Consider the following 13,424-nt stretch of genomic DNA (forward strand, 5'->3'; position numbering starts at 1 on the left):
TTGTGATCCTTTGCTGGTGTTCCTGCATCAGTAGGAATTTTATGCAGACTCTTGTTCCTTAGATTAGTGAATGAATACAGAGTAGTCTTTCTCCTTGCCTCTGTGGCAAGTAAAATTGTATGGGTCTTTCCCCCTCTGGCAAGAATAGGAAATTCGATTTAATTTTATTCAATTGTTATAGTGTCCATCTGGCTACCCAAACCACTCTGGGCGGTTTACAAGTATAAAATATAAAACAATAATTCACAGTCAACAGCAACTGATACAGTGAGAAGACAATAAATAAAATAGAGCAAGAAACAAAACAAAAAGAGTATAGTGAAGGGTTGGGTGTATAATTATTAAGAGTATCACTGTATCAGGATGGTCTGAATGAGTTCCCCACAGCTGTTCCTTCACTCTTCTTTGCTCCTTCTCTTCTGCTGCAGGCAGGACAGGACTTTTGCTGATTTCCTGCTTCCCCAGCCTCTTGAGCCTTCTAAATACTGGTTTGGAAAGCCCTATAAACCATAACACCAAATTTTTGAGGGCACAAGTGGGTGCAGATGAGTGGAAGATTGTCGGTAATTGTCTTTCCACCAGTGAGAGCATCTGATCAGAACAGTACTGAGGGCATGATCTCACTGGCAGAGACTAAATGTGGATCCAATCCAATGTTAACAGTTCACTTTCCTCTGGGTATAGTAGGCATCACTCTGCCAATTTGGACATATCTGTTGGATTTTGTGGATATAACAGATACCCAAGTCTAGTGTAGTAATCACTGGACTTGGTAAACTGGTCTCCTATTAAAACAATATGTGATGCATTTCTCTTCTAATCCTTATAAATGTTTTTGATTTTCTTTGTTTGTTTAGGATCCTTATAATAATATCATCCGCACTACAATTGAGGCAATGGCTGCAGTGTTCGGAGGTACCCAGTCCTTGCATACCAATTCATTTGATGAAGCTTTGGGCTTGCCAACTGTGAAAAGTGCTCGGATTGCCAGGAATACCCAGATTATAATACAGGAAGAGTCTGGCATTCCTAAAGTGGCAGATCCCTGGGGTGGCTCCTTTATGATGGAATGTCTCACCAATGATGTCTTTGAAGCTGCTTTAAAGGTCAGTTGCCCAGCCAAGAGAAGTCAGGAACAACGGACCAGTAAATCAGATGAAAAACTGGAAAAAAAAAAACAAGAGTAGAAGTGTGGCACCTTAAAAAGTAACTGCTATATTTTAATGTGATCTTTTGTGCCTCAAGCCCACTTCCCCAGATTTTCTACCTTGAACCAGTATATTAATGACTTTATGCACTCTTGTAATTAAGTGTTGTTTTTTAAAAAAAAAAAAATACTAGCATGCTTGCTCATAGGTTTGCATGTTAAATAATTTATGGTACATCATTTGCCCAGCAGAAATGAACCAGATGTTTTCTGGTTTACAAAAGGTTTTCTCTTCCTGGATAGCCAGAAGCAAATTCTTTCCACAGATTAATAGAGAAATTGCTTTCTAAATTTGGTTTTTAGAAACGCCATTTATATTTTAATGAAGCGCACTTTGGAAGTGTGAAGCTTTACAAGATTTAAAGATTAATGTAGACATCAAATACAGTTTTTTTTCTTGTATCAGTCTGCTTCAGAAATCACTTAAATGCATAGTATTTAAATACAAAATGTATAGCAATGTGCTGTGCCTGGGGCTTTTTGGACTTGTACCTAAGGAAGCATGTTATTTATAAGCACTTAATGCATTGGAAGGAAGTTACTTTTGCACCAACTCTAAATCAGACCTTGAGCCAATGTTAGATAGCTGTTGTGGGCAGTGGTGTACGTAGCTTGGTTCCTCTGCTAAAGTTCTAAAGTTTGGAAGAGGCATAATCTCTTAAATAGTTGCTTACATAGAAATTTCTCATCCGTCTCTTCGGAAACAAGTTGGTTTTCAGCTGGTGGAACAAGATAGTTTTCTACTAATTAAATGCTTTATTATTGGACAGCAGGCATATATTTTTAGTGATTAACAATATTCAAATTTTATTGTCTGTTAGCTCATTAATGAGATTGAGGAAATGGGTGGAATGGCCAGAGCTGTAGCTGAAGGAATACCAAAACTTCGAATTGAAGAGTGTGCTGCCCGAAGACAAGCCCGGATTGATTCTGGTAAGGAAAGTGAATGATTGCAACATTTAAGAAGACTGAGAGGAGATATGATGTGTGTTTAGTCGTTTAGTCGTGTCCGACTCTTCGTGACCCCATGGACCAGAGCACGCCAGGCCCTCCTGTCTTCTACTGCCTCCCGGAGTTGTGTCAGGTTCATGTTGGTTGCTTCGCAGACACTGTCCAGCCATCTCATCCTCGGTCGTCCCCTTCTCCTCTTGCCATCACACCTTCCTAACATCAAGGTTTTTTCCAAGGACTCTTCTCTTCTCATGAGATGGCCAAAGTACTGGAGCCTCAGCTTCAGGATCTGTCCTTCCAGTGAGCACTCAGGGTTGATTTCCTTTAGAACTGATAGGTTTGTTCTCCTTGCAGTCCAGGGGATTCTCAAGAGCCTCCTCCAGCACCACAATTCAAAGGCATCAATTCTTCGGCGGTCTGCTTTCTTTATGGTCCAGCTCTCACTTCCATACATCACGACAGGAAAAACCATAGCTTTGACTATTCGGACTTTTGTTGGCAAGGTGATGTCTCTGCTTTTCAAGATGCTGTCAAGATTTGTCATCGCTTTCCTCCCAAGAAGAAGGCGTCTTTTAATTTCAGGGCTGCTGTCTCCATCTGCAGTGATCATGGAGCCCAGGAAGATAAAATTTGACACTGCCTCCATATCTTCCCCTTCTATTTCCCAGGAGGTGATGGGACCAGTGGCCATGATCTTAGTTTTTTTGATGTTGAGTTTCAGACCATTTTTTGCACTCTCCTCTTTCACTCTCATTACAAGGTTCTTTAATTCCTCCTCAATATCTGCCATCAGAGTGGTATCATCTGCATATCAGAGGTTGTTGATATTTCTTCCGGCAATCTTAATTCCGGCTTGGGTTTCTTCCAGTCCAGCCTTCCGCATGATGTATTCTGCATATAAGTTAAATAAGCTGGGGGACAATATACAGCCTTGCCGTACTCCTTTCCCAATTTTGAGCCACTCAGTTGTTCCATGACCAGTTCTAACTGTTGCTTCCTGTCCCACATATAGGTTTCTCAGGAGACAGATAAAGTGGTCACGCACTCCCATTTCTTTAAGAACTTGCCATAGTTTGCTGTGGTCCACACAGTCAAAGGCTTTCGCATAGTCAATGAAGCAGAAGTAGATGTTTTTCTGGAACTCTCTGGCTTTCTCCATAATCCAGCACACGTTAGCAATTTGGTCTCGAGTTCCTCTGCCTCTTCGGAATCCAGCTTGTACTTCTGGGAGTTCTCGGTCCACATACTGCTGAAGCCTACCTTGCAGGATTTTGAGCATAACCTTGCTAGCGTGCGAAATGAGTGCAATTGTACGGTAGTTGGAGCATTGTTTGGCACTGCCTTTCTTTGGGATTGGGATGTAGACTGATCTTTTCCAATCCTCTGGCCACTGTTGAGTTTTCCAAACTTGCTGGCATATTGAATGTAGCACCTTAACAGCATCATCTTTCAAGATTTTAAATAGTTCAACTGGAATGCCATCACCTCCACTGGCCTTGTTGTTAGCCAGGCTTTCTAAGGCCCACTTGACTTCGCTCTCCAGGATGTCTGGCCCAAGGTCAGCAACTACATTGTCTGGGTTGTCCGGGATATCCAAATCTTTCTGATATAATTCCTCTGTGTACTCTTGCCACCTCTTCTTGACGTCTTCTGCTTCTGTTAGGTCCCTCCCATTTTTGTCTTTTATCATGTTCATCTTTGCGCAAAATGTTCCTCTAATATCTCCAATTTTCCTGAACAGATCTCTGGTCTTTCCTTTTCTGTTATCTTCCTCTATTTCTTTGCATTGTTCATTTAAGAAGGCCCTCTTGTCTCTCCTTGCTATTCTTTGGAAGTCTGCATTCAATTTTCTGTAACTTTCCCTATCTCCCTTGCATTTTGCTTCCCTTCTCCTCTCTGCTATTTCTAAGGCCTCGTTGGACAGCCACTTTGCTTTCTTGCATTTCCTTTTCTTTGGGATGGTTTTCATTGCTGCCTCCTGGACAATGTTACGGGCCTCTATCCAAAGTTCTTCAGGCACTCTGTCCACCAAATCTAGTTCCTTAAATCTGTTCTTTACTTCCACTGTGTATTCATAAGGGATTTGGTTTAGATTATACCTGAGTGGCCCAGTGGTTTTTCCTACTCTCTTCAGTCTAAGCTTGAATTTTGCTATGAGAAGCTGATGATCAGAACTGCAGTCAGCTCCAGGTCTTGTTTTTGCTGACTGTATAGAGCTTCTCCATCTTTGGCTGCAGAGAATATAATCAATCTGATTTAGATATTGCCCATCTGGTGATTTCCATGTATAGAGTCGCCTCTTGTGTTGTTGGAAAAGAGGGTTTGTGATGACCAGCTTATTCTCTTGACAAAACTCTATTAGCCTTTGTCCTGCTTCGTTCTGAACTCCAAGGCCAAACTTCCCTGTTGTTCCTTTTATCTCTTGGCTCCCTACTTTAGCATTCCAGTCCCCTAGAATGAGAAGAACATCTTTCTTTGGTGTCAGTTCTAGAAGGTGTTGTAAATCTTCATAGAATTGTTCAATTTCAGTCTCCTCAGCAATGCTGGTTGGTGCATAAACTTGTATTATTGTGATGTTGAATGGTCTGCCTTGGATTCGTATTGACATCATTCTATCATTTTTGAGATTGTATCCCATTACAGCTTTTCCCACTCTTTTGTTGACTATGAGAGCTACTCCATTCCTTCTACGGGATTCTTGCCCACAGTAGTAGATATGATAATCATCTGAGCTGAATTCGCCCATTCCTGTCCATTTTAGTTCACTGATGCCCAGGATGTCGATGTTTATTCTTGCCATCTCCTGTTTGACCACCTCCAGCTTCCCAAGGTTCATAGATCTTACATTCCAGGTTCCTATGCAGTATTTTTCTTTACAGCATTGGACTTTCCTTTCACTTCCGGGCACGTCCACAGCTGAGCGTCCTTTCGGCTTTGGCCCAACCACTTCATTAGCTCTGGAGCTACTTGTACTTGTCCTCCACTCTTCCTCAGTAGCATGTTGGATGCCTTCCGACCTGAGGGGCCCATCTTCCAGCGTCATATCTTTTAGCCTTTTGTTTCTGATCATGGGGCGTTCCTGGCAAAGATACTGGAGTGGCTTGCCATTTCCTACTCCAGGTGGATTGCGTTTAGTCAGAACTTTCCACTATGACCTGTCCGTCTTGGGTGTCCCTGCACGGCATAGCCCATAGCTTCTCTGAGTTACTCAAGCCCCTTCGCCACGACAAGGCAGCAATCCATGAAGGAGGGAGATATGATAGGACTTTTCAAATACTTGAAAGGTATCCATACAAAGGAGGGAGAGGATTTGTTCTCAATCATCCCAAAGTGCAGGACCACATAATAATGGGCTCAAGCTACAGGAAGCCAGATTTAAGATGAATATCAGGAAAAACCTCTTAACAGAATAATACAACAATGGAACAGGGCCCCTTCCAACTTAGTTATTCTATGATTCTGTGATTAAATACTTTATATATTTATTTGATTTACCAGGGCTGTATTCTTGCATGTGCTTAGACATGTTTCTTCTACTGAAGTAGCTGAGACATAGGCATGAATTATTACATTCAGAACTTCATCACACATTACTTTAACTTTTACAGTGGTTCTCCAAGAGTAGTGAAGTAAGGGCCAGGACGTATTTTTAAAATTACTGTCCAAATCACTTTCTGTATCATCCCTTAGTGTATGCGAAATGTAAAGTATTTTAAGTACATTTTTATCTATAAAAACTTTCAATTGGCTTTTTTAAAATTTCTAAATATCCTCAATATTTTCCAAGAAGAATTGGGAAGCTATGACAGATGTGTCTAACATGGCCCATAGTACATTGACCAGTATGGGGAAAGAATAGTTTTGACATGTTGGGTGTACTGAACCAAAATAATTCAAGATTCTTTACTATGTTTGAAAAATTAAAAGTTGCAGGGCTTTTTTTGTTTTTTGAAAATACAGACTTCGTATTACATGGTAGAAACACTAGCAAACAAGTTTTTTTTAAGTTAGCAGCTTTGGAATGTTTTCTACATTCTTAATATTTGAAAAATATACAGGTTCAGAAGTAATTGTTGGAGTCAATAAGTACCAGTTAGAAAAAGAAGAGACTGTTGAAGTCTTGGCAATTGATAACACTTCAGTCCGCAACAAACAGATTGAGAAACTTAAAAAGGTAAGTGTTGGTTTTATCACTGTGCAATTAAAACTGCATAAAACTAACAAGCAGTTTATTTAATGATGCTTAGAATATACTGGGGAAAATTTTGTAAAACAAAAAAAGATGTGATTCCCACTCCATATTGCACAACCATAGAATCTTCTCTGTGTGGATTGGGGCTTGTCTAGAGGAGATTCTGTAGGAAAATGTGGAGAAGAAAGAGGAAGAGAGTTCTGTTCCACAAGGAGATTATTGGCTTCCATTTTTGGTGAGTCGGTATGTGTTGAGAGTGTATATGTCTTCATCAATTAGAGGTGGGCAACCTCTGGATATCTGGAGATTACAGCACCCTGTTGGCACGAGAGGAGTTTTTTTGAGCAAGTGTTTGAAGACCATCCAGGCTTTTTTAAGCCAAAAAGAAGGGGTCCAGGGAATTGTGCAGCTGCATACAACCAACTGGCCCCATTTTGCCCATAAATGCTACATAAAGCATGTTAAATTGTCATATTGTTTTTATGCATTATTTTCTGTACAATAGCTATGTAAGGTAGGGCAGTATTATCTTCATTTTGGAGACTGGCAGAGGGAAGGAAGGACTGAAGTCAAGAAGCTTACTGCTTCACTGCTGGAATTTAAATTCGAGACTTCCCATTATATGCTTAGTCCCAACCATGGTGGTTCTTCTCTTTCTTACTGAAGTAATCTACTGCTTTCTTTGTTTTCATATGCTGGAAAAAATTTAAACTCATGGGATTTAAGTCTTTCCTTCATGAGCAGGAATAGCTTGCTTCTATTCTTATACTTTGTGGCAGAGTGCCAACAAGAATGGCAGACTTGAGACCAGTTCTTGTTGGGCTCTTCCTTTCCCTTCCTGAGTCTTTTTTAAGTAGTACTGAGTCTTTTGCCATTTTAGGAAACATAGAGCACTCCAGTGATACATTTATGCTTTGCACAGTGTGTTGACAAACTCCAGTCCAGCACCTACAGCCTGCCTAATGTGCTGATGGAGGAATAGACACATTTGCTGTTTAAAATGTGGTTCCAGTTTTTGTTCCACCCTTTTTTAAAGAGCTCATTATGACATACAGTCATATTAGAACATTCCATGCCTCTAACTATGCATTCAAATAAGTTAATGTGTTTTCCAAATATTGTCCTCTACTTTGCCATTCACACTCATCTCTCACATTATTGTTGATATTATTTCCAGGTGGTTCTCATATTAACATATGGTGCTCACATAACATTCATGCAGTCTGAGATGAATAGCAGTTCAATACTGCTATTTACTCCCTTCCGTGCTAAGGCCCCTCTCATGAAAAATGCATAGCTCCTTCTGTCCCTGACTTATGTACAATGATTATTTTTTAAAAACAGCTTAAGTGTTGGAAACTGAGTAACTGAGCTAATGAGCAGGATGGTATTTATTTCTGTCAACTGTCCAAATTACCGTATTTTTTGCACCATAAGACGCACTTTCCCCCCTCCAAAATGTGGGTGGGGAAGTCAGTGCGTCTAATGGTGTGAATGCAGCAATTTCGTCGCTGCTGGCCCCGTGGGGGGGAGCGTCGCAAGGGTCCGGGTGAGCCTTCCAGGACCCTTGCGAGGCTCCCCCACGCCCCCACGGGGCCAGCACTGGCGAAATCGCCAGCTTCCAGGTGGGGGGAACGTCGCAAGGGTCCTGGGAGCTCACTCAGATCCTTGCGACGCTCCTCCCACCCACGCACCGGCCAGCACTGGCAAAATCGCCAGGTTCTGGGAGTGTTTTGAGGCTTCCCAAGCCTCAAAACACTCCCAGAACCTGGCGATTTTACCCCCCCCTGGTCCCATGGGGGGGTGGGTGGAGGGTGGCAAGGGTCCAAGGGAGCCTTCCAGGACCCTTGCCACCCTCCCCCCACCCCCCCGCGGGGCCAGCCCTGGCGAAATCGCCAGGTTCTGGGAGTGTTTTGAGGCTTCCCAAGCCTCAAAACACTCCCAGAACCTGGCGATTTTACCCCCCCCGGTCCCATGGGGGGGGGTGGAGGGTGGCAAGGGTCCAAGAGAGCCTTCCAGGACCCTTGCCACCCTCCCCCCACCCCCCCGCGGGGCCAGCCCTGGCGAAATTGCCAGGTTCTGGGAGTGTTTTGAGGCTTCCCAAGCCTCAAAACACTCCCAGAACCTGGCGATTTTACCCCCCCCTGGTCCCATGGGGGGGGTGGAGGGTGGCAAGGGTCCAAGGGAGCCTTCCAGGACCCTTGCCACCCTCCCCCCACCCCCCCGCGGGGCCAGCCCTGGCGAAATCGCCAGGTTCTGGGAGTGTTTGGAAGCTTGATAAGCCTCCAAACACTCTCAGAAGCTGGCGATTTTAACCCCCCCCCGGTCCCATGGGGGGGGTGGAGGGTGGCAAGGGTCCAAGAGAGCCTCCCAGGACCCTTGCCAGGCTCCCACCCACCCACCCCCATGGGGCCAGGGAGGTTAAAATCGCCAGCTTCTGGGAGTGTTTGGAGGCTTGGGGAGCCTCCAAACACTCCCAGAACCTGGCAATTTTACCCCCCCCCCCGGGTCCCATGGGGGGGTGGAGGGTGGCAAGGGTCCAAGGGACCCTCCCTTGGACCCATGCCACCCTCCCCCCACCCACCCCCACGTGGCCAGGGGGGGTAAAATCGGGAGCTGGCGATTTTACCCCCCCTGGTCCCATGGGGGGGTGGGAGGCTCCCTTGGACCCTTGCCAGGCTCCCACCCACCCACCCCCACGGGGACAGCGGGGGCAAAATCGGGAGCTTCCAGGACCTTTTCTGAGCCTGGAAAGGCTCAGAAAAGATCCTGGAAGCTGCCTATTTTGCCCCCTCTGTCGCCCGGGGGAGGCAGGGTGAGTCTCCAAAGGGTCCTAGGGTGTGTTCTAGGACTCTTTGGAGACTGACCCTGCCTCCCCTGGGGGCCAGAGGGGATGAAATCACCACCTTTGGGGGCTCTTCTGAGGCTTGGGAAACTTCAGAAGAGCCCCAGAAGGTGGCGATTTCACCCCCTCTCGCCCCCGAGGGAGGCAGGGGGAGGCTCCAAAGGGTCCTGGAACACACCCTAGGACCCTAGGGTGTGTTCCATAAGATGGACCTCTCCATAAGGCTCACCAAATTTTAGGAGAAGAAAGCAGATAATTTTTTCCTGTTTTCTTCTCCTAAAAATTTGGTGCGTCTTATGGAAAGGTGCGTCTTATGGAGCGAAAAATACGGTAATAGCTGTGTAGGTTTGAAAGACTACTGTAATCTGAGTTCCCTCCGTTTTATTCTTTGTTTGCCTCCAAAGGGGTAGTTTTTAACATTCCTATTTTTATTTTTATTTTTGCAAATCTACATATGATGTACCTTAATTTGGGATCTTATTCCGTAGTAGATGCCTAGAAATGATTGGCTAGAGGTAAGCAGAAAGATCATTCAGACAGTCTTATAAATTATTAAGCGTACAACAAGCTTTGCTATAAATAAGAAACACCTACATATAACTTCCCTTTTGTCTGTCACGTAGGGATTGGTTTTGGGGACGTGTCCTAGCCATACCGTTAGTGCAGTAAATCTTGATCTTTTAGATTGTATTAAGTCATACTAGAGACCATTCAATCTATGGGGATTTGATAAGTCTCCTTTATTCAAATAGGACTACTCTAGTTGCAGCTTACTATGCTAAAGTAAATTGCAGCTAGATTAGGACTGTTGGAATCAGTGAAATTTACAGAGATGTTAACTCACCAAATCCCCACTGATTCAGTTGCCTACTCTACTGCAACTTACTATGCTAAGCAACATGATTTTAGCCAGTATATTCCTGATGAAAAAAGTACAGGACAATTTTGAAAAATCACAATAATCTAAGATGAATAAGGCCGTGTTTCTAAACATGTGGTATAACAAATAGCCCAGTCTCCTGAAAATGTATGTTTGTAACTCCTTCTCAGACCTGATTATTAGGTTTGAAGAAAACTCCTAATTTACATTGTTGATTCTGAATATAATCTGACTTTCATAAAAGTTCTGTTTATTTGATGTATCGTTTTCTACATATTTTATTCGATCTACAGTATTGCTGTGTGCCAGGGACTTCAAAGTTAGGTAGAATAACTATTGTCAGAACATACATTACTTAACAGAATTGCATTGGATACATTAACCATGCCAACCTATTTTAGTTTGTGATTGTATGACACCCAAGCCCATATTTGGCCATATGACATAAAGGAGGCAACTGAAACATCTGGCTCTGTGCTTTTTAATCAGTCATAGAGAAGTTGGGAATGTTTTGTGACAGTAGTGTTTCCCTATTTTCCTGATACAGGTCATAATGCCTTGTACTGTACCGAATTCCATGTTTGAAGCTCCTTTTGAGGTTTTTGGAGGGATTTTAATCATTTTGGTGGATTACCTTAAGCTAAGCAAGGAGCACCGACACCTACTTAAAGTGTCTGGAGTGTCCTGAATAAGCCATTTTTTGTACTTGCCGCGTGACTGCCTGTTTCCACAAACTGGCCCCATCTTTGCTGTCCTTCCAAAAGGAGGCAAAGAGCCTTCTCTTCAGGCAAGCGTTCTCTCAGAGACTGCCCACATGAGTGACTGGCTGCATGGCTGGCTATATGAATGCGACTTTTAGATGGATTGTTACACATTGCTGCTCTGACTGGGCCTTTAGTACTACTGTACTTGTGTTTACCATATCTCTGAGTCGTAGTTGTTTGTTCCTTTTTAGTATTTGCATACTTATTGTTTTAGCTTTAATAGTGTCTTCTAATGATGCAAGCTGCCTCTTTATATTCATTGTTCATAGCTTTAAATATTGTCTGTCAAGGATGTAAGCTGCCTTGGGACCTTTTTAAGGCGAAATAAGGGGTATGTATGTGTATAAGTAAGTGTTCAGCAGAATTAGAAAATGAGTTGCCTTACTCAAAGTGCCTTCTAGAATTTTGGGCTTAATCCTAGTACTTTTAGAATAACTGCTACAAGCTGACTGGGATTTACTTTTGAATAAACATGTGTAGAATCACACAGTTCTGTTTGCTCCTTAGCATTTACGTGTAGGGGTCCCCCCCCCGCCCCAACCTCCAGTAATTACTATTGTAATTGCATGACAGCCATGGCAGGGTTGCTAAGGCATTGGAAAGCTGCCAAGAAAAAATGATGATGCAGGTCTTCTTGAAGGTAATAAACAGATACTTATGCTAGGTGAGTCTTTTTCAAACATGATGGAAGTCTCTCTATTCCTGTTTCATTACTAACAAGATTTCATGAACTTAGAAGTCTCTTGTCTTATGTTTTAAATAATTATATGTTGTGCTGTGTTAATTTTTTTTTTTTTGCACTTTAAAGGTGAAAGCTTCCAGAGATCAAGAAGCGTCCCAGCGTTGTCTCACTGCACTAACAGAATGTGCTGCTACAGGCCAAGGCAACTTGCTAGCCCTGGCAGTGGAAGCAGCACGGGCACGGTGGGTAGAAAGTATTGAGCATAGAGATCTGAGTGTGTGTCCTCTTTACCTTCTATACTCATTCTCTGAAGTGTAGCTTTGTCACTTTATAGGTAACAAATGCTAGAGTATGGCTGTGGCAGAGCCTCCCCTATTGAGTGCTTAGCCTCATTATGGCCTGTGTGCAATTTAGCTAAGACACATCTTCAGAGAACTTCTTTCTGGAGAATTTAGTGTTGCATTACTGAATGCAAATACTTCAGTATTTCTGGAAAAGAAAAAATTAAGATGACATTTATTTTATTTCCATTATGCCGATGCAAAATATATGGTTAGCATTAAAATCCTACTGTTAGTTGGTTATTCTCTCCTCAAAAATAGCAAACCTTTCATTTTAGATGCACAGTAGGTGAAATAACGGATGCCATGAAAAAGGTGTTTGGTGAGCACAAAGCCACTGATCGTATGGTGAGTGGAGCTTACCGTCAGGAGTATGGGGAGAGTGAGGAAATATCTCAAGCTATCAAGAGGTAGGATCTGCTATTTATTTTAAGTGCTCAAATCTCTTACACAGTTTTGTCAAGTTCTTTAACTTCTGTTTTTTTCTACATATATTTTCAATTTTTAATTTAAAGGATTATTTTCTCTTTTTATCTACTATACAGTATAAGCCAACAAATTTCAATTGAAAAATCATTTTTTTCTAAATTTTGTAAGGTCTGATAAATACATTTAAATTCTTCCCTTTTTTTCTTTTGGCTATAATGAAATGCAGTTGTGTCATCAAATATTTCTAGAAGTTTTTTTCTGTAAAGCTTTCTAGCTTTCTTAACATATTACACATAGAAGAATATTTTGTCCACTCAAAACATTTAGTTTATTTATAGATGGATGGATGGATGGAGTTGTGTAACTTGGTGTGTGACAAGGAATACAGACATCGACACCTAAACTAGGAGAAACTTACCTGCTATTCACACCACTGCATTTATGCTGGTGCACATAAATACTGTGGTGCCTCGCATAACGAGTGCACCGTTTAACGACGAATCCGCATAGCGATCTATTTTTTGGGATCACTAATGCGATTGCATTGCGATGTTTTAATAGCCTAAACATCGCATTGCAATGATCGGTAAATGTTTCGCTTACCAATCTTCGCATTGCGATGTTTGCGGAACAGCTGATCGGCGGTTCCAAAATGGCCGCCGGGTGCCCAAAATGGCCGCCACAACCATTTTCGTGCGATTTCCTCGCTTACCGAGGCGGCAAAAATGGCGGCGCTGTGGAGGATCTTCGCATAACGGTGAGTTTTCGCCCCATAGGAACGCATTAAACGAATTTTAATGCATTTCTATGGGGTTTTCCCCCCCGCATTGCGATGTTTCTGGATAGCGACGATTAATCTGGAATGGATTAACGTTGCTATGCAGGGCACCACTGTAGTAGGATTCTAGCCAGTCTTAGGATTTAGTAAATTTACTTGAGTAACTTGAATGTCTGCTCTTTTTGCCCATTAGTCCTTACTCAATTTTAGTTCAATCTCAGTTAAACATGTTATGAAAGCTATTTCAGAGTCTCAGGATATATTAAGAAATGTGGATCTATTATATTTTAAAACCTGCGCAGTGCATTTCAGCCCAATCAATTTATGACCTTCTTCAGGGGCAATAGTTTGTGGT

At 42.6% G+C, this 13,424-nt stretch overlaps 1 protein-coding gene across 3 annotated transcripts in view; it reads left to right on the forward strand.

Moving 5' to 3' along the window:
- MMUT (methylmalonyl-CoA mutase) overlaps positions 1-13,424 on the forward strand; it is a 33,147-nt gene that overhangs the window by 14,283 nt on the left and 5,440 nt on the right. For all 3 annotated transcript variants that reach the window (XM_073004287.2, XM_073004291.2, XM_020801493.3), the window contains exons 6-10: positions 858-1,106; positions 2,029-2,140; positions 6,217-6,332; positions 11,648-11,763; positions 12,141-12,272. In XM_073004287.2, the coding sequence (XP_072860388.2) occupies positions 858-1,106; positions 2,029-2,140; positions 6,217-6,332; positions 11,648-11,763; positions 12,141-12,272 (725 nt within the window). The remainder of the gene's footprint in view (positions 1-857; positions 1,107-2,028; positions 2,141-6,216; positions 6,333-11,647; positions 11,764-12,140; positions 12,273-13,424) is intronic.

This window comes from Pogona vitticeps, chromosome 1 (assembly GCF_051106095.1).
Source record: "Pogona vitticeps strain Pit_001003342236 chromosome 1, PviZW2.1, whole genome shotgun sequence".
Lineage (NCBI taxonomy): Eukaryota > Metazoa > Chordata > Lepidosauria > Squamata > Agamidae > Pogona > Pogona vitticeps.